This window comes from Schistocerca piceifrons, chromosome 7 (genome assembly GCF_021461385.2).
Source record: "Schistocerca piceifrons isolate TAMUIC-IGC-003096 chromosome 7, iqSchPice1.1, whole genome shotgun sequence".
Taxonomy (NCBI): domain Eukaryota; kingdom Metazoa; phylum Arthropoda; class Insecta; order Orthoptera; family Acrididae; genus Schistocerca; species Schistocerca piceifrons.
Genome location: NC_060144.1, coordinates 394974611 through 394998426, shown reverse-complemented (window position 1 = coordinate 394998426; position 23816 = coordinate 394974611). Strand labels below are relative to the sequence as shown.

Here is a 23816-nt window from a genome sequence, read left to right as displayed (position 1 = left end):
ATCAATACTAGCCTGTAGAGCACGATGTGTGGACAATGTCTGATTAGAAAATACGTTTAGCGTAATCCAGAAACACTGACGTGGATGTAATAGTTTCCGTCCTGATGGACGTGCTTGATTTCTGAATGTCTCCTTAGATCTCACCACTGTGGTACTTGATTTAGGTGATTTCCCTTGCCTGTCACTACTGTGGTGTTTGATTCCAGTGAGTATCTATGACAGTTTCACTAGTCACAATCGCATCATCGACATTTTGAGTAATTGCAATGGTTGTGATCTGTATTCCACCGGTGCGGTAGTCTTGTAGCAGCCAGCGCGAAATTTGCAGCGGTTAAATGTGAATGCCCATCTGAATCTCTCACCCTAATGGTGGGGTTCGACGGCAGCCACCGAAGTTAAGCACTTCGATGGTTCAAGAACTCACCACAGTCATCGCCTTAGGGGCACCAGTTTATTTGCCAGAAATGTCAATGTCTATTCACATTATTTGTACTGTACAGTCGCATTTCCAACACCCAGATAGCGTCTGAACGTCAGTATCAGCGGTTACAACACGAAAGTTTGCGCTTGCATCGTAAAGGAAACTGAGAAACAAGGACGTCGGTTCTTAATTTTGAAGTGCGCACACTTGTATTTGTCTCTTACAGAGCCATCTACCTCTAATGGGAAACAACTGGTTGCTAAATCGTACGTATTTTTTGTCTCAGAATCTGAACGTGCAGTCCGCCCTCTCCGCTGTTGGGATAATGCTCTTCCACCATCAAGACACTGCCTCGAGCCTCGAAACCTAACACCGTCACAGTGAGGGGAAAAAAAGCTGACTTGGAGGCGGAGAGGACTGAAAACAAAAGTAGTCTAACACATGCGGAAGCAATGTCAGATGTAGCTAACGGCGCAGGCTACACACCAATAGGTAAAACTCGAATCACTGAAAAAAGTCAGGGCCGCAAGTTTTAGCTTTAAAAAGTAAAATTAAGAAAGACAGATATAAACATTTAAAGATGCAACGGGAAGATCATGTGCCTAGAATCACCAAGGACTAGAAGCCCACTAGACAGGGAACTTTCCGCCGCCCATGGAAAAGTTGGTTTGTGCAACAGACTGTGCCTCCTACTACAGGAAGCGAAAGCAATTTCAGTACAACAGCGAAACACATTTAAGTCTGTTCATAATATGATTCGAGTATTCGAAGGTTATGGGGGACAGTAAATCAAACCTACGATCGTTTAGTGCATGTACCATCCGATAACTGTAAGAACTTAGGCTATTCTATTTTCTTTGCCGAAAACTAGAAGATTTATTACTGTGAGGAGTTTCGAAAAGAGCTTCGCAAAGAGTGTCATGCTGCGTTGTTATTGCTTTGTAATGCATACAGCATTATATGACCAACGTGACGTGGTAGTCCACATGGTAGACTGCACTGTAGCGACAGATTTCTGTATTGTGACGCAGCAGGGAGTCCCGTTTCTTCTTTTCTTTTATGGTAAAATTAATATGATGAAGTACCGTCTAGTGAATGCCTGCGCCAGTTTTACTTGAAAAATTTTATTAATCTTCATATGGTGTATGAAAGTTACTTCATATAAATGGAAATGTCGCGTAGCTAGGGCATCCCTCCGGGTAGACCGTTGTGAATGTACGAATGGAAACGCAAGTGCCGCCTGTGTATCAATTGGCACAACTATTTGTTTGATTAAAGCTAGTTTCTGTTAGGCAGCTTTGCTAATATGATTTGCCACAGTACGAACACAACCAGGGCCAAGACTTTGAATTTTCAGAAATTTATATATTACATTATTTAATTCTAACATTTATAGGCGTTAATTGTATATTGAGCAAGCAGTAAAGGAAACAAAAGAAAAATTCGGAGTAGGTATTAAAATTCATGGAGAAGAAATAAAAACTTTGAGGTTCGCCGATGACATTGTAATTCTGTCAGAGACAGCAAAGGACTTGGAAGAGCAGTTGAATGGAATGGACAGTGTCTTGACAGGAGGATATAAGATGAACATCAACAAAAGCAAAACAAGGATAATGGAATGTAGTCTAATCAAGTCGGGTGATGCTGAGGGAATTAGATTAGGAAATGAGGCACTTAAAGTAGTAAAGGAATTAGATTAGGAAATGAGGCACTTAAAGTAGTAAAGGAGTTTTGCTATTTGGGGAGCAAAATAACTGATGATGGTCGAAGTAGAGAGGATATAAAATGTAGGCTGGCAATGGCAAGGAAAGCGTTTCTGAAGAAGAGAAATTTGTTAACATCGAGTATAGATTTAAGTGTCAGGAAGTCATTTCTGAAAGTATTCGTATGGAGTGTAGCCATGTATGGAAGTGAAACATGGACGATAAATAGTTTGGACAAGAAGAGAATAGAAGCTTTCGAAATGTGGTGCTACAGAAGAATGCTGAAGATTAGATGGGTAGATTACATAACTAATGAGGAAGTATTGAATAGGATTGGGGAGAAGTTTGTGGCACAACTTGACCGGAAGAAGGGATCGGTTGGTAGGACATGTTCTGAGGCATCAAGGGATCACCAATTTAGTATTGGAGGGCAGCGTGGAGGGTAAAAATCGTAGAGGGAGACCAAGAGATGAATACACTAAGCAGATTCAGAAGGATGTAGGTTGCAGTAGGTACTGGGAGATGAAAAAGCTTGCACAGGATAGAGTAGCATGGAGACCTGCATCAAACCAGTCTCAGGACTGAAGACCACAACAACAACAATTGTTATATTTCGTTCATCGTTTGAACCACAGCTTGTTTAAAGAGCGAGAGAGACTTTTAAGAATTATTGTTTTATGCAAATGGAATAAGAACAGTTGGACGGTTTAATATTTGGCGATGTACAGTGGCAACACTATAGAAAAAATAAACAAGTACTTAGGAGGTTTTTGGTGCAACACACACACGAGCACGCACGAAGACACAAACATATGCTATCTGCACTAAATATGACGTGAAGTATAATTACTTGCCAGTGGATATTTGTGATTGAAAGATGGAAATGTGATTCCTAAGAGTGGTCAGTTTGAATGGAACAAATTAAAAAACTTTATAAGAGAAGATTGCAACAAAAAATTTATTTAATGTCATAATAGCCTTAGGCGATTCAGTGTGTATACACCGTGGGGTGACGACAAACACGGCAAACGGTGACAGTAAACAGAGGAAGAGAGCGGAAGAACGTAGATTAAGCACACGAAAGGTATATATGACAGCACAATGGATGACGCGGATTAAGCACGTTTGATTTGACTGGAACATATTGGCATATTGGTAGAGGTAAGATTATTACTATAACGCTATCATAAGAGAGAAATTACATGTGAATATAGTGTTATGAAGAAGTTTGTTTTTGACTATGTGAACAAAAACACAATGAAGTCATACAACGAAGTTTCGGGTGGTGGCTGGTGTAGTAACTAAGGTCCATATTAGGGACTTTTTTTGTGCACTACTGCGAAAAATACATGCATATTTAGAGAGAAGTAAATAATTCCTACTTCAATATGACGGCCCATTGCATCTGAAGTTGTGTGTTGCGCGAAAGTTTCAATATACCTTTTTTATATGAGAGCAAGACAGATAATTCCTTACCTCGGCGTCTGGCTTCCCGAGATTAGTTTTCATCCCTAGAATTCACGGTCTATGAGGGTCAAAAAATTCAAGTTCTCAAACTCAATTTAGATTTCGTGAACGGGTTACAGTTATAAATATGACAGAAAAGTCTCTGCAAAAAGCAAGCTACGATTTATTGACTGTGTAGAAACTTTTGTCTTTACGTAGTTAGCTACAGTCCTTGTAGAAATTAAATCCGTTCGTCATTTGAAAGAGGCAAATTATACATTATAAGAAGACTTGTTCTTACGTCACTTGTATTGAGAATTTGCTATTCGGTTTTTTTATTGACGCAGACTTGTCAGTGCTCCATCCCTTTTAGTATAAAACATCACTAAGGTCGAAAATCTATCTTGACAGACAGAGTTGCGTAAGAATTCTTTGATTCTTTCCAGTGTTAGAAAGCACCTTTCTACTTCGACTGACGTCATGGGAATTTTGAGAATGAGCTCCAACAGCTTAGAGTATTCCCCACATTATTGGTTATCAGACAAACAGCACGAAACAATGGTTTAAACTTTTGTGCTAGGTAAATAGAACGAAGTAGTTTCAGCTTATCGAGAAACGTATACACTGGGCACACTTCCTTTAAAATTGCCTCAGAAAACTCAGAATAGTACCGGGGGGACTTTCCTGAAAGAAACAGTCGTGAAGTGATATGATATCCTGAGAAACTAAAACTATATTTAATCTCAGAATATAGCATCGTAAATTCCTTTGCTTCTCTTTTCGCCTCAGTCTTGTCCCAGTTAGGCAACTGGGAAATGTATAGTTTCCTTACTAGAAATGATGTCAGTTTCTTTTCAACTTTTGATAGTGTTTATTTCAAATGCTGTGATGGGTTTGATGAAAACTACGTTTCATGATGATCCATTAAGGTCAGTTCAGAGGAACCACACAAATGGATACAGTTTATGTTTATTATCAGTAAATTCTTCTCTATACTCACTGATTTTCCTTTTACAGACACTATCCAGTAGTTCAGCTACGTTGGCAGTTCCAAAAGGGCCAGTCGTAAAAATTTTCGTATGTGAACAGATGAAGATGGCTGCTTCTTCATTTTGGTATTGGTATTCATATGATTTACGTCCCATCGCCCATTTTCGTCCACGAGGGTTCCACATCAAACAGCTGGAATGGGGAACTGTTTTTAATGGTCTCCTAAGCTGCCGATTTCCTGTATTAATATTTTTCACAATATTTAAAACTGGTAAGGGTCATCCGTCCCTTTACACCAAGATTCTCCTCACCAGAAAAGTGGGATATTGTAAATTATTTATGTTGTTCATTTCCACTCGCACTCCACAAACGAGAAACTATATGATGCTCTAGTACTCACTATCCAGAGCATACTAGGCCAATGGCGTTGCTGCAGTGGTAAGACCGGTTCCCGTCAGATCACCGAAGTTAACCGCTGTCGGGCTGCGCTAGCACTTGGATGGGTGACCATCCGGTTTGCCGAATGTTATTGGCAAACGGGGTGCACTCAGCCCTTGTAAGGCAAACTGAGGAGCCACTTGATTGAGAAGTAGCGGCTCCGGTCACGAAAACTGACATACGAGCCTTGAGAACGGTGTGCTGACTACATGCACTTCCATATCAACATCCAGTGACACCTGTGGGCTGAGGATGACAAGGCGGCCGGTCGATACCATTGGGCCTTCCAATGCCTGTTTCAGACTTAGAGTAGCTTAGAGCATACCAGATACATCGACGAATAGAAAACTGCGGTATGAAGAACCGAAACACTCGATCACCTTGAAACGCAACAACATCTATAAATAAGATTCTTAGAAATATATTGATACTAGCGGTGAACTAAACACTGCAGCTGCAGTAGCACCAACAATTACAATATTCTAGCCACTTTTCCAATTGTAACAATGTTAGGACTAAATCTGATAAGAAAACTGTACTACGATCGACAAAAATATAAAATGTAGTTATGCTGATAAAAAGAAAACATTCCAGCTAATTTCTACCCTCAAAGCAAATTTGTGAACGAAACCAAATTATTATGGTTTCTGTTGAAATATTAATATGATAATCCTGTAGTTGGGGAATGACCCACCCAAGCGATGTGAATAGTAAATTAAAGTTGCGGGAGGAGAGTATCTGGAAATGTTTCTACAGAGAATTCTTTTTCTTTCTTTTTTAATTTATTGGCTTTCGAGACGTGCCCGTACAGCCGTGTCAACACTGGAATGTCATACGAGTGTAAGGACAACAAAGCGTCCCTTCGTCAAGTTACGGAAATCCCCGATTCAGCCGGTAAACAAACACGGGCCACTTCAGTTACCAATCCGCCGCGCTGATCCGCAGCTACCATGTAGGGCAGGCCGGGAGTTCCCACGCAGACTGATACATGTGACGTCACTGGTGAGCATCATTCCTGCTGCTATGGATAGGCGTCGACTAGTCTCTAAGAGTCGGTCGCGGTTAACAAGCCCTCAGAGTTTCCTTGAAGCCCGGCAGTGTTTTTGGGTTCGATAGGAGGCATTAGGACGTAGGACGACCGTAAGTGGCTATCTGTTACGCATTTCGTAGTATGTATTTGGCTTCCGCCGGCCGGACCGGTTCTAGGCGCTACAGTCTGGAACCGCGCGATCGCTACGGTCGGAGGTTCGAATCATGGATGTGTGTGATGTCCTTAGGTTAGTTAGGTTTAAGTAGTTCTAGGTTCCAGGGGACTGATGACCTCAGAAGGTAAGTCCCATAGTGCTCAGAGCCATTTGAACCATTTTTTGGCTTCCTAAACGAAAGAAAAAGACATACGGATAGACTAAGTGTAAAACTGTTGTAAGTTGCGCAACACTGCAACAGTACCACGAACCGTCATTTCTATTTCACGAACTCGGTTCTAGAACCAATGGTATTCATTTATTTCGATATTCCCTGTCTGCTACAATCTTGTTATGAAAACTTAAACAGTATCCATGGCTTACGGATCATCTTACAGAATCGAAATGAAACTTGTACATCTGTAAGCAATTTGTAACGTTAAAGGTGAAATAACATGTAAAACATTGTAACTAATGAATAAATAATGTAACCGAAGAGAGATTTAGTTACACTGAAGTTTGGATCAGAATTTTGCATTCTGTTCCACAGAATCCATTCAACGAAATTTTTCCCCCAACGATTATTATTCCATCTGTGTCTAATAGTGACAACTAATCGCTATTACTCCTTCCTCTAAACGAACCAAATACGGGAAATTGCTTTCTTACGTGAAGGTATTTGTCGCACCAGGATTCGGATCAGAAAACCTGTCTTCCGCGGACGCTGTTCTTACTGGTTGATTATCCCAGCCCCAATCACGACTGTCCATCATAGCTCCAGTATGGCCAGTACCGTTCTTCGGAATTTATGAGTAACAACATGCTGAATATCCACTCGGCAATATGCTTCTGCGCATTACCTGCAGTCGTGACAGCAGCCTCATTGATACTCACATCTCTGAGACGAGCGCTCGCAGCTTGCAGACGCCTGTCCCCAGGACCCACGGATACTGCTGCCAGTACACGCTCACTTCGTTGGGCAGACCTGAAACCATGGTAAATTTCTTTTACTATCGTTACCGGCGGCTGCAGTTCGGGCGAAAATACACACGTGTGCAAAACAAAGGAAATAAGTAATATCGCATATGTCACTGTGAAGGAACACTACTACATGCAACTTAGACTACACCTAGAAATAACTGCAATGTTGTAGTAGAGAAGGTAACTGTAAGAAAAGCGCAATGACACGAAAAAAGATGATACTTTTATTTAAAGACATTAATGACAATGAAGTCACGGCGAGAATTCTGGACGTACCCTTCTTGTGACAGCTGTGAAGATGCAATGCACCGAGGAACAGTGTCAATAATGACAGTTTTGGTGGCCCAGGTATTATGGTCTGGGGAAGGATAATGTCGCAATGGCGAACTGACCTCCAAATCCTTGAACAGGGTACACTAACCAGACAATCTTATTATGACACTAGACTCCTTCCCCATGTGCGCCATTTCAATGGTGCATTCGACCTTTATCTAATTTTTATGGATGACAATACGCGACCGCTTAGAACGTAGCGGGTAGCGAAGCTCTTAGAACGAGAGGACATTCGGCAAATGGAAAGGGCCTGCCCATTTCCCCGACTAACTGCGGAGTAACATAGCTCAATGAAACTTGGACGATACCCAAAAAAGAACTGCTATAGTAAAGTGGACAACGTAACTGATCGAACTACGCAAAGGCCGACCGTTGTGGCCGAGCGGTTCTAGGCGCTTCAGTCTGGAACCGCGCGACCGCTACGGTTGCAGGTTTGAATCCTGCCTCGGGCATGGATGTGTGTGATGTCCGTAGGTTAGTTAGGTTTAAATGGTTCCAAGTTCTAGGGGACTGATGACCTCAGATGTTAAGTCCTGTACTGCTGAGAGCCATTTGAACAATCTGAACTACGCAATGAGAGCGACAGAAATGACACTTTTGCTTAAACACAAACAATGGAATCACCGCTGTTCCTTTCGTACCATGGGCGCTACAAAAGCCGGGAACTGACTGTTAATAGGGTGCATGAACAAAACAGACCGCAGCGCATGTCCTGCAACGTGTTCCCACGCTGCCGACAAGCTTGGTAAATAGTTCCTGTGGTAGGGCACTCATTCCACAGTCCCAGCTGAGTGCTAGACAACTGCTAGATGGTCACTGATGCCTGTGGATGTGCTACGCTACTTCTCCCCAACAAATACCACATTTGCTCGGTGGTACGAGGACTACTCGGAAAGTAAGGCTTGATCAGTCGCGAAATGGAAACTACAGTGAAAATCGAAAAACGTTTTATTTGCAACAGTTTACTATACCTACCAGCTACTTCTCTATACAGTCCCCGCCGAGACTTAGACATTTATCGTAGTGTTGTACCAATTTTCCAATACACTCGTCATTGTGGGCAGCTGGATGTGCTTTGCGCCAATTCTCTACAGTGGTATACAGCTCACTGTCTGTACCAAAATTTTGTCTTCCTAGCCAGCACTTCATGTGAGCATAGATCTACATCTACCTCTACGTGATTACTCTGCTATTCACAATAAAGTGCCTGGCAGAGGGTTCCATGAGCCACCTTCAAGCAGTCTCTCTACCGTTCCACTCTCGAACAGCGCGCTGGGAAAACGAGCACTTAAATTTTTCTGTGCGAGCCCTGATTTCTCTTATTTTATCATGATGGTCATTTCCTCCTATGTAGATGGTTGCCAACAGAATGTTTTCGCAATCAGAGGAGAAAACTGGCGATTGCAATTTCATGAGAAGATCCCGTGGCAACGAAAAACGCCTTTGTTTTAATGATCGCCACTCCAACTCACGTATCATGTCTGTGCACTATCTCCCCCATTTCGTGATAGTACAAAACGAGCTGCCCTTCCTTGAACTTTTTCGATGTCATCCGTCAGTCCCACCTCATGCGGATCCCTCACCCCACAGCAGTACTCCAGGACAGGGTGGACAAGTATGGTGTAAGCAGTCTCTTTAGTAGAACTGCTGCATCTAAGTGTTCTGCCAATGAATTGCAGTTTTTGGTTTGCTCTACCCACACAACATTACCTACGTAATCGTTCCAGTTTATGTTATTTTTAACGGTAATCCCTCAGTATTTAGTTGAATTTACAGCCCTCAGGTTTGTGTGACTTATCGCGTAATCGAAATTTAGCGGATTTCTTTTAGTATTCACGCGAATAACCTCACATTTTTCTTTATTCAGGGTCAATTTCCACTTTTAGCACCATACAGATATCGTATCTAAATCATTTTACGATTAGTTTCGGTCCTCTGATGACTTTACAAGACGGTAAATGACTATCATCTGCAAATAGTGGAAGGGGGCTATTCAGATTGTCTCCCGTGTCGTTAATATAGATCAGGAACAACAGTGGGCCTATAACACTTCCTTGAAGAACGCCAGATATAAATTCTGCTTTACTCGATGACTTTCCGTCTATTACTACGAACTGTGACATTTCTGACAGGGAATCACTAATCTATTCGCACAACTGACGCGATATTCCATAGGTACGCACTTTGGTTAGAATACACTTGTGAGGAACGGTGTCGTAAGATGAACGTCAGACGTAGCCAAGGCGTTTTCGGTGAGTGGTCAAATACTTCCCACAGAAAACGCTGCAGGAGGGTCCTCATTGCCCCTGCTGTGTGAAACCGAGAACTGTCATGAAGAAGAAATGCATTACAGATAAGTTATGTGGGATTGCCTGAAATCAGGCGAAACCTCACAATGGCTACTAAAACTTAGTGGAGACGCATTTATTCTAGGTATTTTTGCGACCTTATTGTGTATTCAAAACTGCAAATAGCGACATGACGCCACTGCTCAATACATGTATGCATAGATTCAGCATATTTTCACAGTCATTTCCATTTTGCTACCTATCGGGCCTTACCTTCCGAAAAGCCCTTGTACCACCGATCAGTGTGGCATGCGTTGGGGAGATGAATTGTAGTACATCCACTTGCATCAACAAGCATTATCATGCTGTGGGTAGCATGGGAGCACGTTGCGGAGCATGAATGGGCGTCCATTTTGATCGTATGTCCGATAAAGGACCACATCCCGTCATTTGTAATATCCGTGGTATCTTAGCGAACAGCGTTGATTTCATTGTTACTATAGGCTTTTTGTAAAAGCGTCATTTCTGCCGGTCTCATTATGTATGTCGATAAGCTACATTTTCAACTTTACTACAGTAGTTCATTCTCAGTATGGTCCGCATTTCATTGAGGTACATTACTTAGCAATGTCCCGTCATGTTACAGTTATTTTCGTTTTTTCCGTTTGCACGCCAGTAAACTTCTCCCTGAAAGGCCCGAAATCCAAAACAAGTGAATCAATGTGCGCTCATATTATAAAATACGCTTCATTAAGAGATAAGGAGTCCTCCATGACATTTGGTGTTGTTGTTGTGGTCTTCAGTCCTGAGACTGGTTTGATGCAGTTGTCCATGCTAATCTATCCTGTGCAAGCTTCTTCATCTCCCAGTACTTATTGCAGCCTACATCCTTCTGAATCTGCTTAGTGTATTCACCTCTTGGTCTCCCTCTACGATTTTTACCCTCCACGCTGCCCTCCAGTGCTAAATTGGTGATCCCTTGATGCCTCAGAACATGTCCTAGCAACCGGTCCCTTCTGCTTGTCAAGTTGTGCCACAAACTCCTCTTCTCCCCAATTCTATTCAGTAGCTCCTCATTAGTTATGTGATCTAACCATATAATCTTCAGCATTCTTCTGTAGCACCACATTTCGAAACCTTCTATTCTCTTCTTGTCCAAACTATTTATCGTCCACGTTTCACTTCCATACGTGGCTCACTCCATACAAATACTTTCAGAAACGACTTCCTGACACTTAAATCTATACTCGATGTTAACAAATTTCTCTTCTTCAGAAACGTTTTCCTTGCCTTTGCCAGTCTACATTTTATATCCTCTCTACTTCGAATATCATTAGTTATTTTGCTCCCCAAACAGCAAAACTCCTTTACTGCATTAAGTGTTCATTTCCTAATCTAATTCCCTCAGCATCACCCGACTTAATTCGACTACATTCCATTATACTCGTTTTGCTTTCGTTGATGTTCATCTCTATACTCCTTTCAACACACTGTCCATTCCGTTTAACTTTGCTATCTCTGACAGAATTACATTGTCATCGGCGAACCGCAAAGTTTTTATTTCTTCACCATGGATTTTAATACCTACTCAAAAAATTTTCTTTTCTTTCCTTTACTGCTTGCTCAATATACAGATTGAATAACATCGGGGAGAGGCTACAACCCTGTCTCACTCCCTTCCCAACCAGTGCTCCCCTTTCATGCCCCTCGATCTTATAACTGCCATCTGGTTTCTGTACAAATTGTAAATAGCCTTTCGCTCCCTGTATTTTACCCCTGCCACCATCAGAATTTGAAAGAGGGTATTCCAGTCAACATTGTCAAAAGCTTCCTCTAAGTATACAAATGCTAGAAACGTAGGTTTATCTTTCCTTACTCTTTCTTCTAAGATAAGTCGTAAGGCCAGTGTTGCCTCACGTGTTCCAATATCTCTATGGAATCCAAACTGATCTTCCTCGAGGTCGGTTTCTACCAGTTTTTCCATTCGTCTGTAAAGAATTCGGGTTAGTATTTTGCAGCTGTGACTTATTGAACTGATAGTTCGGTAATTATCACATCTGTCACGACCTGCATTCTTTGGGATTGCAATTATCATATTCTTCTTGAAGTCTGAGGGTATTTCGCCTGTCTCATACATCTTGCTCACCAGATGGTGGAGTTTTGTCAGGACTGGCTCTCCCATGGCCGTCAGTAGCTCTAATGGAATGTTGTCTACTCCTGGGACCTTGTTTCCACTCAGGTCTTTCAGTGCTCTGTCAAACTCTTCACGCAGTATCGTATTTCCATTTCATCTTCATTTACATCGTCTTCCATTTCCATAATATTGTCCTCAAGTACATCGCCCTTGCATAAACCCTCTATATACAGCTTCCATCTTTCTGGGTTTCCATCTGAGCTCCTGATATTCGTACAAGTGGTTCTCTTTTCTCCAAAGGTCTCTTTAATTTTCCTGTAGGCAGTATATATCTTACCCCTAGCGAGATAAGCCTCTACATCCTTCCATTTTCCCTCTAGCTATCCCTGTTTAGACATTTTTCACTTCCTGTTGGTCTCATTTTTGAGACGTTTGTATTCCTTTTTGCCTGCTTCATTTACTGCATTTTTATATTTTCACCTATCATCAATTAAATTCAAAAAACTGACATTCACACATTTCATATTAGAGCAGTATGACCAGGTGAACTTTGATGGCCTTGCAGTGCAGGAGGGCAAATACAACTCCACATAAGACAATGCGCCACATAGTGCGTACTTGCGGCCAAACTCATTGCAGTAGTTTTGACCTGCCTTTCGTGGTTTGCACAGTCATTTAAAGATGCGTAATACTTTCGAAGGCAGGAAATATAGGACTGTGAATCTAAATTGCTGTATAATTTCTGCTGCCAAATTGTGTGAATCCATTTTTTTCTTTTATTAATATCAACTACCATCATTCCCCATCACCAGACCTATGTTTAATTAAGTACTAGTCGATCGCTGGTTAGTTATTATATTATAGTCAAATGTATTTATGTCGTACCTGCATATTAGTTAGTGATGTTGACATGGTTATTCAGCAAATTTTTATGTACTGCGATCCGAAGCAAAAATCATTAAACGCCGGACTTCACGAAGAGCTCAAATAGGCAATCCAGTTTTTTTAATTGGTGGGCTAAGTCTGCATGTGGACGTAACGAGTACATACGTTAAGGTTCGTTTATGATAAAATGGGTTCTTCTGTGGGTCGATGTAAAATTCATCCCTAAGCCATATCGTAAGTGGTTCTTCCAAATGTTTTACAATGATTTGTTGTATTCGTTACAGATCATGCCATGTTGATATGTGGCTCAACGTGTAGACTGACAGATTAATTTATACGACACATCTCCTACGACGCGTTGCATTGGGTACTATGCTTCATAAGGACTCCTCAAATGGAATTAACCAATAATAGCAAATAAGCAGAAGATTTTGCAGCCTAAAACGGATAACGGTTTTATTCCATAAATAAAAATATGCTCCAAATATTGAATATATCGAAGTAATATGTGTCTCTTATCGTGTGTTACAGAAATTCTCAACGGTATTATATACCTTAATAATGCAGATTTACCTCGTATGCATTACTGAGCGTGGTGACACAGTCGAATAACGCTAGCTCTGTTCCTACAGCAAGCAGGGAGGTGAAGATGTCGTCATACCTTGTAAATTTCTTTACCTCTGTTTCATTCTCGAATCACTCGAGCTACAATCTCTCCTAGACTCATTAAAGAAGACATTTTAATTATTGTCTTGATCAAGTATCCATGTTTCATCTATTGCGTTAGCTGAACTGTCAAGGAACTCGAAAGAACGAACATTAAACTATCGAGATGTAGTTTTTCTGAGGTTTCCTTGAATAATTTCTGTTAAATGTTAAAACAATTCCTTTGAAAATGTCATGGTTCAAAAAAAAAAAAATGGCTCTGAGCACTATGGGACTTAACATCTGTGGTCATCAGTCCCCTAGAACATAGAACTATTTAAACCTAACTAACCTAAGGACATCACACACATCCATGCCCGAAGCAGGATTCGAACCTGCGACCGTAGCAGTCGCGCGGTTCTGGACTGAGCGCCTAGAACCGCGAGACCACCGCGGCCGGCAAAATGACATGGTCTGTTTCCTCAATTCTATGTTAAAGCATTGGGACATAGGAACCGGTAAGATTTTTCCTACTGCTCACAGCGACCCAGTGTCTTAAAAAACGTATTTTTCTGTGAGTTAATAAAGCCATAATTTCAGAAAGATTCGAAATGACGCATTATTATTTACATCGCACGTAACTTTCCACTACAGGAAACATCCTGACATGTTAATTTATTGTTGTGAATAATTTTTTTTGCTGAAATGTTAATTAAAAATCATTTTGTTCGTAAAACTTTATGTAATGTTTTCTGTTCCAAAGAGTAGTTATTACTCTGAGTTGCTGGACATTATTATTTTGATTTCTCAAGGTGCCATCTTGAGCAGAAGGGCGAATGCAGCATGTATGTGACCTATGCTTTCTTCGTACTTGTCAGTAATTAATTATGAATGGGGGTGTGAATCATATTATGTAATTGTGCAATGAGCCATGTACATGGCATTAAGTATTTGTTTTAAAGTAACCGGTTTAGGGATTATACAAGCAAAACCTTTACTTCAGTTAAGAAGACAAATGAAATCTAAGTTGTTACCAGTTTTTTTGAGTGATTTTGGAAAAAGTGTCACTTTTGGGTTACGATTATATTTTAAGGAGTGAAATGACCGTGCTACAAAACTACTATGAGTTACAGCCAACCAAGGAGAAGAACAAGTGGGGTTTCAGGAAGTGAGAGAGATTTGTGAAGGCTCGTCTCGAGGAGTTGTATCTTTATTAACGAGAACACATTATTCCCAACTGTCTTTGTGAAAATTTTATTTGTTTGTGATTATTTATTTATTCACCGATGGATAGTCTTACAATAGCACTGGATTGTTCAGTCATAACAGGGTGAAAATATATATTAACTTATAACAGAGTGAATGGTGAATGTGTGGGCATATATATATATATATATATATATATATATATATATATATATATATATATATATCTTATGACTGACCAATCCATATATACATATATATAAAAGCATGCTTTACGAGTATTTGCTTTTGATACCAAACTGAGTTGTTCGAAATCAAATGGGACGTACTGAAAACGATTTTTCCGGAAGTTCTGCTCTTTTTAGTGAAACCTGCCACTTCAGTTCAATGAGATAAACTATGCAGTTGCATTTCAGAAACTTCAGATTACCGAATAATTTCGAAATGCATAGTACTGAGCGACCATTGCAAATTGATAAAAAGCGTATGAATTTTCAAACTGGTTTCCTGTTGGTAAATGTTGCGGTTCGGCGGCCATCAGCTTTGCAGTTCTAGGCTTACGTTGGCTACTAGTGTGAGAATGTGCTTTGTGAATAGATGAGATGGAGTAGCAGATTTTTAATCAAATATTTGGTTTGACGTCAGGAACCATGTTAGGGCGGACTTTATAGACAAGTAGATTGCTAACGGGATAATACAGAGCAGACATTTTATCCGAAGACGTGTTTCATTTACTAGCTTCAATCGAAAATGATTGCCCGCACGCATATTTTCTCCTTGTATTTAAAATAGCTTTCCTAGACTGAACAATACTGTAAGTCATTTTTATGGCAGGTCGCCGTAATAATTGTAAGGGGCTCACTAAAGTGAGTGAGTAAATTCCACAACAAGGAACGACACTGCGACTCCGTACAAGCAGTGTTTCACCCAAATACCTCTCTTTCCTTCTTTTCCGTAGATTGTTTATCTGAGCTGCAATGCCCGAACAATGAAGGCAATGTCTCATTTCCGCATAGGTCCGATCCCTGTTATGCGACCCTTGAGTCTACTGACATTAGTCTTCATTGTCTTATTTAGAAACTACACTCCTGGAAATGGAAAAAAGAACACATTGACACCGGTGTGTCAGACCCACCATACTTGCTCCGGACACTGCGAGAGGGCTGTACAAGCAATGATCACACGCACGGCACAGCGGACACACCAGGAACCGCGGTGTTGGCCGTCGAATGGCGCTAGCTGCGCAGCATTTGTGCACCGCCGCCGTCAGTGTCAGCCAGTTTGCCGTGGCATACGGAGCTCCATCGCAGTCTTTAACACTGGTAGCATGCCGCGACAGCGTGGACGTGAACCGTATGTGCAGTTGACGGACATTGAGCGAGGGCGTATAGTGGGCATGCTGGAGGCCGGGTGGACGTACCGCCGAATTGCTCAACACGTGGGGCGTGAGGTCTCCACAGTACATCGATGTTGTCGCCAGTGGTCGGCGGAAGGTGCACGTGCCCGTCGACCTGGGACCGGACCGCAGCGACGCACGGATGCACGCCAAGACCGTAGGATCCTACGCAGTGCCGTAGGGGACCGCACCGCCACTTCCCAGCAAATTAGGGACACTGTTGCTCCTGGGGTATCGGCGAGGACCATTCGCAACCGTCTCCATGAAGCTGGGCTACGGTCCCGCACACCGTTAGGCCGTCTTCCGCTCACGCCCCAACATCGTGCAGCCCGCCTCCAGTGGTGTCGCGACAGGCGTGAATGGAGGGACGAATGGAGACGTGTCGTCTTCAGGGATGAGAGTCGCTTCTGCCTTGGTGCCAATGATGGTCGTATGCGTGTTTGGCGCCGTGCAGGTGAGCGCCACAATCAGGACTGCATACGACCGAGGCACACAGGGCCAACACCCGGCATCATGGTGTGGGGAGCGATCTCCTACACTGGCCGTACACCACTGGTGATCGTCGAGGGGACACTGAATAGTACACGGTACATCCAAACCGTCATCGAACCCATCGTTCTACCATTCCTAGACCGGCAAGGGAACTTGCTGTTCCAACAGGACAATGCACGTCCGCATGTATCCCGTGGCACCCAACGTGCTCTAGAAGGTGTAAGTCAACTACCCTGGCCAGCAAGATCTCCGGATCTGTCCCCCATTGAGCATGTTTGGGACTGGATGAAGCGTCGTCTCACGCGGTCTGCACGCCCAGCACGAACGCTGATCCAACTGAGGCGCCAGGTGGAAATGGCATGGCAAGCCGTTCCGCAGGACTACATCCAGCATCTCTACGATCGTCTCCATGGGAGAATAGCAGCCTGCATTGCTGCGAAAGGTGGATATACACTGTACTAGTGCCGACATTGTGCATGCTCTGTTGCCTGTGTCTATGTGCCTGTGGTTCTGTCAGTGTGATCATGTGATGTATCTGACCCCAGGAATGTGTCAATAAAGTTTCCCCTTCCTGGGACAAGGAATTCACGGTGTTCTTATTTCAATTTCCAGGAGTGTATAAATCAATTTAGCGAAACATGTCACTGAATATCATCATTTGTTCCATCGCGTAAACCCACTTCTTCAGAACTCTCGAAAACAATGGAGGGAATAAAAAACCGATAGAGACGTTGCTAAAACCTGGGTTCAGACAAGAAAGTGGATGATGTCAGCAGTGTCCTCATCAATGGTGTCAGTCTGGTTCACTCTTACGAGGGGACCTTCTGGGAGGTGCATAGATCCAGTTATGAGCTCCCAATTTGCCTGCTTATAGTGTGGGTAGGCACCTATCACACCCTAACATTGTAGGTGCCAAGACGGCCACGATTTTGAAATATTGCTTGTTGAAGTTTGGGCAGCTCTTACATACCGAAAAGTTGCACTTCTGTGACAAGTGAGCGAGTAGCCGAGTGGACTGCCGGCACGGTAACTCAGCGTGTCTGTCAGAGGGTTAGCTGAGGTAATGGATCAACGACGTCCGCCACGAGCAGATGCAACGAACAGAAACGAACAAAATGAGATTTAAAAAAATAAAAATAAAAAAAGTGGCAAACCAGCGAGACTCCCATATAGGCAACCCTGGTTCTAGAACCGTCTATGCTACTTTTGTTTCCTTTTTTTTCAAATGCCTCTTTTATTTTATAATTAATCATGAAAACTCCTCAAGGAATTGATTAAAAAGAATTACCAGCCTCTATAAATCAAAATTACACATTGGGTGTCAAATTTTGTTTAAATCTTTTACGGTTTCTTTTTATTTTAACAGGAAATTAACCGCAATGTAATTTCTTGAAATATTTTATTATTGTTAATTTTTATTTCGTTGTATTTTTAATTTTGTTCCATTGAAGTAGGGAATATTAGAAAAATTCCAACGAGTGAGGGATTAAAAATATGTTTCATTTAATGGAAAATATTTCCTATACTTTGACGAGTACATTCCGACAGATAATACTTGTTATAAAAACAATCAAAACATTTGTACTTTAGACACAACAAACATTGTGAGTGCACATTCATTTTCGTCGCAATCGCATCTGTATTTCTTAAGTCCGCAGGAAACGCCACTACATTGACGTTATGGAATACTTCTTATTGCGATGGTTCTAGCTTTGTGGCACGCGAGGCATATGTGTAACAACATTAGCGATGAACTTGTAGTATATCTGAAAATCCAAGAAAGCTATCCGAAAATTGAAAATAATGCTTTATTCACGTACCTTATCATATTTTTATATGTCGGAGACTGCAGTTGGTCATGTACCATCGAATGGGTTTTTACCGTGTCCTCCCTGGATATGATTTCTACGTTGTGTTGCAATAGGTACAGAGCGTTTTGGCAGTGGCGAATGTAATTCTTTACTTGGCGATATAAATATATATCGCATGGCTGACAAAACGGTGTACATCGCTGTGGTATCACTGATAGAGTGCAAATTGGATGGCCATCTTCATCGTTGAATGCCATTTGATGCAAGTCCGTGGAGGTTCCTCAGAGATGTAGAGGAAGTGATTATTTTCGGCGTATGGTTGATTTACTTCATCCAAAAACCCTTCGTACGTTTGTTTATGCAGTTTTCCGGACTTTGTCGATGTGATGTGAACATTCTGGTATTTCTCCACATATCCGTCGACGTCTTTTCGGACTCGCGCCGAACGTCCCAGTCACTTCTTACTGTCAAACAAATAATTTAGGCAGCAGTTTTCCAGACAATGTGATTGCATATTGCGCAGTACATAAGTGCGTCAATTTAGTTATTTGTCCCACAGCAATTTCGGTGATTTTTTCACCTTTGTGGGACAAAGTGCGTCTGCTCCTTATTTGATATTCACATCCTGTTTGATCTGTATTTATGATATAATCAGGTTGAATCTCATGTTATATTGCTTGTTTGCTGCTGCTATTTCGTAGCGATTTTCAGAAGCTCATCCAAGGTTCTCTTGTCTTTCTCGCTGACTTATTTTATTACATGCCGATGAGATATGCGATGCAGTGATTTGAAGCGACAACCCCAAGATTCTGACATTTTGAAGTCAAAATTTCCATCCAGAAATTTATAAACAGCAGCCATTGTCCACTGTAGGAGCATCCGTGTTGTTACGAGGCCTGCTCTCTGGTCTCTCGCCTCGATAAACCGGTCGTAAACAAACGAATTGATTATTTCCAGTTTATCATTTCGCGTCCCTCCTACTGCGATTATGAATCACCACTTTGAAAACAGGGTTTTGCTTTCCAATTATCTCGTTGAATGTTTTTGTAACGTTTTCAATGACTACGTTGGATGAAGTTCTGCCATCTCCACGGCCTTGACTTTCACTGTATATGGGATTCTGGTCCGCTCATCTCCATCATCTTCTTCATTAGAATCGGAAGAAATGGGTGTTATTTCTATTTCTCGTTTTTTCCGTGCGTCACTTTCGTCGTGGCTTGCTTCGGAAAGACTCGCAACCTCTTCATAGTCGGACTTCTTGGTCCGTGAATGTCATAGTCCCGTACATGTCTATAAATCGTCTGAACATTTCTCTGCCGATTAATGAAGATCGTTCGCTGATGTTGGAGCTCACTGATTTCAGTATAAAGTTGATTTTGATAAGTAACTACCATAGATAATCAATTTCGTCTGTTAACTCCTGCCGTTCTTCATTGTTAGGTGGAGCCCACAAAAGTCCTCCTTGGACGTCAGGAAACTTCAAAGCCAACCTTTCAACTGAAGGGAAACGTTTCTTTGGCAGTTATAGCTGTCACCACTCACGTACGCAGACAGTAGAGTCCCTTTATTCGTGGAACGGCAGGTACAAATATGGGAACGCCAACGGTCACAGATCGTAAACAGGATTAGGCGCGACGACGCGTCAACGATCTGACAGGTGTAAAATTTTCTAGGATCCTGTCCCAACATTTGTATGACGGGTTTATGACTAATTTCGATGAGATATTTTAACAACTTCTCTCAATTTTCAGATAAACAGGCAAATTTTATGTATGCCAACTTTTTAATTACGGTTAATTTCATGTTAAAATAAAAAAGCAAAAGATTGAAACCAAATGTGACATTCAATTTGTAATTTCGATTTATAGAGGCTTGTAATTCTTTTTAATCAATTCCTTGCAAAATTTTCATGAGTAATTATAAATTAAAACAAAGCATTTGAAAAAAAGAAACAAAAGTAGCATAGACGTGTCTCGAACCAGGGTCACCTGGACAGGAGTCCTGCTCGCTTGCCACTTTTCTTGTCTCATTTTCTTCTATACTGCTGGTTGCATTTGTTCGTGGCAGACGTCCGATGACACTCTTTCAGGTTGTTCATTTATCCGTTCACTCAGTTTTTTATTACAGAGGGCAGCTAACCCTCTGACCGAGCACGCTGAGCTACCGTGCCCGCACCGCTCGGCTACTCGCTCGCCTAACACAGTAGTGAAACTTTTCTGTATATAAAGAGCTGCCCAAATTTTAACAGGCAATATTTCAAAAACGAGGCCACATTGGCAGCTACAATTTTATTGTGTGATAGGTGCCTACCCACACTATAAGCAGGCGAAGTGGGAGCTCGTAACTCGATTCACCTCCCAGAAGGTCCCCTCGTTAGACAATGCGAGGAAAACTTGAATATGAGTGGAAAGGCAGAGACCTGATCCCACTTCTCCCTGAATGCGAATCCGGTACATTGCTTTAAAACGCACGTACTTTAAAATGAAATTAAAATATCTTTATAATTACTGCAACAGAAATAAACACTATGTATGTTATTCGTGCATGATAATATCAGGTCGTCTGACCACATTGAAATTCACACGCTTTATAGAGCCTGGTCGATCTGCTTATTAATGATACGAACGTGTACACTGTACAAATTTGCATGAATGTTCCTGACAGGCTATGTTATTTCTGAGAGATGACATGTAGCTGAAAATTTCCATGATTTAATCCGACTGTCGAGTTAACTGATATTGAAACGCTATATTACTGTAATATTCCATCAGTGTTACTCGAATTAGAGAATTTTTCCCACAATTCTGTCTTGTAGAACACGGAGGTACATAGTAAAAAGATAAAACGTGGCCTTTGCTAGATTTCCAGCTAGTAGCGAAAATGTCCAGGAAATCCTCAGGGAGGTATCCAGCGAAAAAATTAGCTCCACTATTTAATAATTTCGGAACATCAACGACAAAAATTAAAAAGTTACCAGAAACGCGATGTTGTAAATTGGAAATCATTGAACTCGATGATGAAAACATCAGCAGAAAATGAAATTTTATCTAACGAGAAGGAAGGGTTTGAAAGGCTTCAGTATTGACGCTGAAATTTGCGAATATTCGCAGGAAATGCAGTATTAGCCGTATTAGCAGACTTATTTGATGCTCAAGTTTTTGTCTTTCACGTGGAAAACGGGTAACACCTTTCACTGTATCTCAGTCGAGAGTTGAAATTTATGGTGGAACCGACACATAAAAAACTTGTTTCGAACAGCAGAGAAACCAGACGCCAAATGGAATTCTCAGATAAAGTACCACTAATTTCAACCACCCACGCGCGTAACAGCAAGTATAGCGCGATAAAAATGAGGATTCCAGAGCAGGTCGTAAATATATTTATCTGCTGTCACTGCATCTACACGGAGCTCAATATATCGAACGTCCAAACAGAGTACTACATTAAATACACACGCTCTCCCATGTTTTAAAAAAAATCTTTTCGACTGTAAAAACCTAAAACCGATGCCGAAAATGAAAGTATGGTGTGTTAAAGCTTACCAAAATTTGCTCACAGTATGTTGCTTCTAACTGATTCGCCAAAAGTAATTCTTCATTCGATAAATATACACACACCAAAAAAAGTTTTGCATCGCCTCGGTTTCGAGAGTTCCGAAACCTGTAAAGAAAATTGGGATAGAGATGTACATAAACATAATTTCCGCCATTTTTATTTCTCATGAAAACCACACATTGCATGTTGTACCACCACACAGTAAGACCTTCAGAGGTGGTGGTCCAGATTCATGTACACCTTGGAACCTCTAATACCCAATACTATTCACAAGTTCATCAAGACACTTTTGGTCCAGATTGTCCCACTCCTCAACGGCGATTCGGTGTGGACCCCTCAGAGTACTATGTGTGTCACGTCATCCATATACAACCCTTTTCAATCTATCCCAGGCATGTGCGATAGGGTTCAGGTCTGGAGAACATGCTGGCCACTGTAGTCGAGCGATTCCGTTAGCCTGAAGGAAGTCATTCACAATATTTGCACGATTGGGGCGCGAATTGTCGTCCATGAAGATGAATGTCTCACCCGTATGCTGCTGATGTGGTTGCACTATTGGTCGGAGGATGGCATTCACGTATCGCACATCCGTTACGGCGCCTTCCGTCACCACCAGCGGCGTACGTCGGCCCCACATAATGCCACCCGAAAACAGCAGGGAACCTCCAACATCCTGCCCTCGCTTGACAGTGTGTCTAAGCCTGACCGGGTTGCCTCCAAATACGACTCCAACGATTGTCTGGTTTAAGGCGTATGCGACACTCATCGGTGAAGACAACGTGATGCCAATCCTGAGCTGTCCATTCAGTATGTTGTTGGGCCCATCTGTACCCCGCGGCATGGTGTCGTTATTGCAAAGATGGACCTCGCCATAGCTCTTGGGAGTGAAGTTCCGCAGCATGCGGCCTATTGCGCACAGTATGAGTTGTAACACGACGTCCTATGGCTGCTCAAAAAGCATTATTCAACATGGTGGCGTTCCTCCGAACGGTATTCCGTAGGTGGTGGTCATCCACTGCAGTAGTAGCCCTCGGTCAGCCTGAGGGAGGCACGTCATCGACATTTCCTGCCTCTCTGTATCTCTTCAATGTCCGAACAACCTCGCTTTGGTTCACTCCGAGACACTTCCCTTATTGAGAGCCCTTTGTGGCACAAAGTAATAATGTGAACGCACGTCTGCGTCAGAAAAATTCAGTTATATAACTCTCTTATAGATCCGACGAGCAATTTCGGTGTAAAATTACACTTAATACTGTATATTTGTGTTGTCTGCCTTCGTTAAGATACTCTACAAAGAAATCAGCACCCTAAATTCAGATCCAAAACGCCCTTGGACGTACGACTTTAAACATATGAAAAAACACAGCTAATCGTAAGGTCTTGTTAGCAATAGAAATATTAAAATTTACGGGGAATAATTTACACGAAAATTGTAATTTTTTTTTCCTTTGACATTTATTAAGTACTCCTGGGCCCTTGCAACAAGGAATATACTGTGTATCAAGTATCACCTAATGTGTATATTTTCCGTTGTTGAAACTCGAGGTTGAAATCAGATCTCCGCAGCAGTGTGTAACACCATAGCCCTAATGCTCTACTGATTTATTTTTCTTTTGTATCATTTAATATTACATCGTTAAGCTTCTGTAAATGTGTTTGATTGAATAGATAACACAAAATTGTACACTCCTTTCTTTGTACAAACTTTGATGTCGTGGTTTGATTATATGCAATGTAGTATATCTATCATTTAAATTCTTTGTCCCATTTGGAGGGAACAAAACTTACTGTATGGAATTGTAATTTTGTGTGAATAATTTTTGGTAGAAATGTCAATATTTGCAAATGTTCTGTTTTATTTATTGTATTTGTTTGCTGTTAAGTAACTGCTGACCTTCACTTAGGATT

At 41.6% G+C, this 23816-nt stretch overlaps 1 protein-coding gene across 1 annotated transcript in view; it reads right to left on the bottom strand.

The window, feature by feature from the left end:
* The window catches only part of LOC124805169 (neuropeptides capa receptor-like), a gene marked incomplete at its 3' end in the record, with an annotated part of 1111251 nt that overhangs the window by 148594 nt on the left and 938841 nt on the right, over positions 1 to 23816 (bottom strand). Inside the window, exon 3 of the mRNA XM_047265654.1 lies at positions 7077 to 7167. Within this exon, the coding sequence (XP_047121610.1) occupies positions 7077 to 7167 (91 nt within the window). The remainder of the gene's footprint in view (positions 1 to 7076; positions 7168 to 23816) is intronic.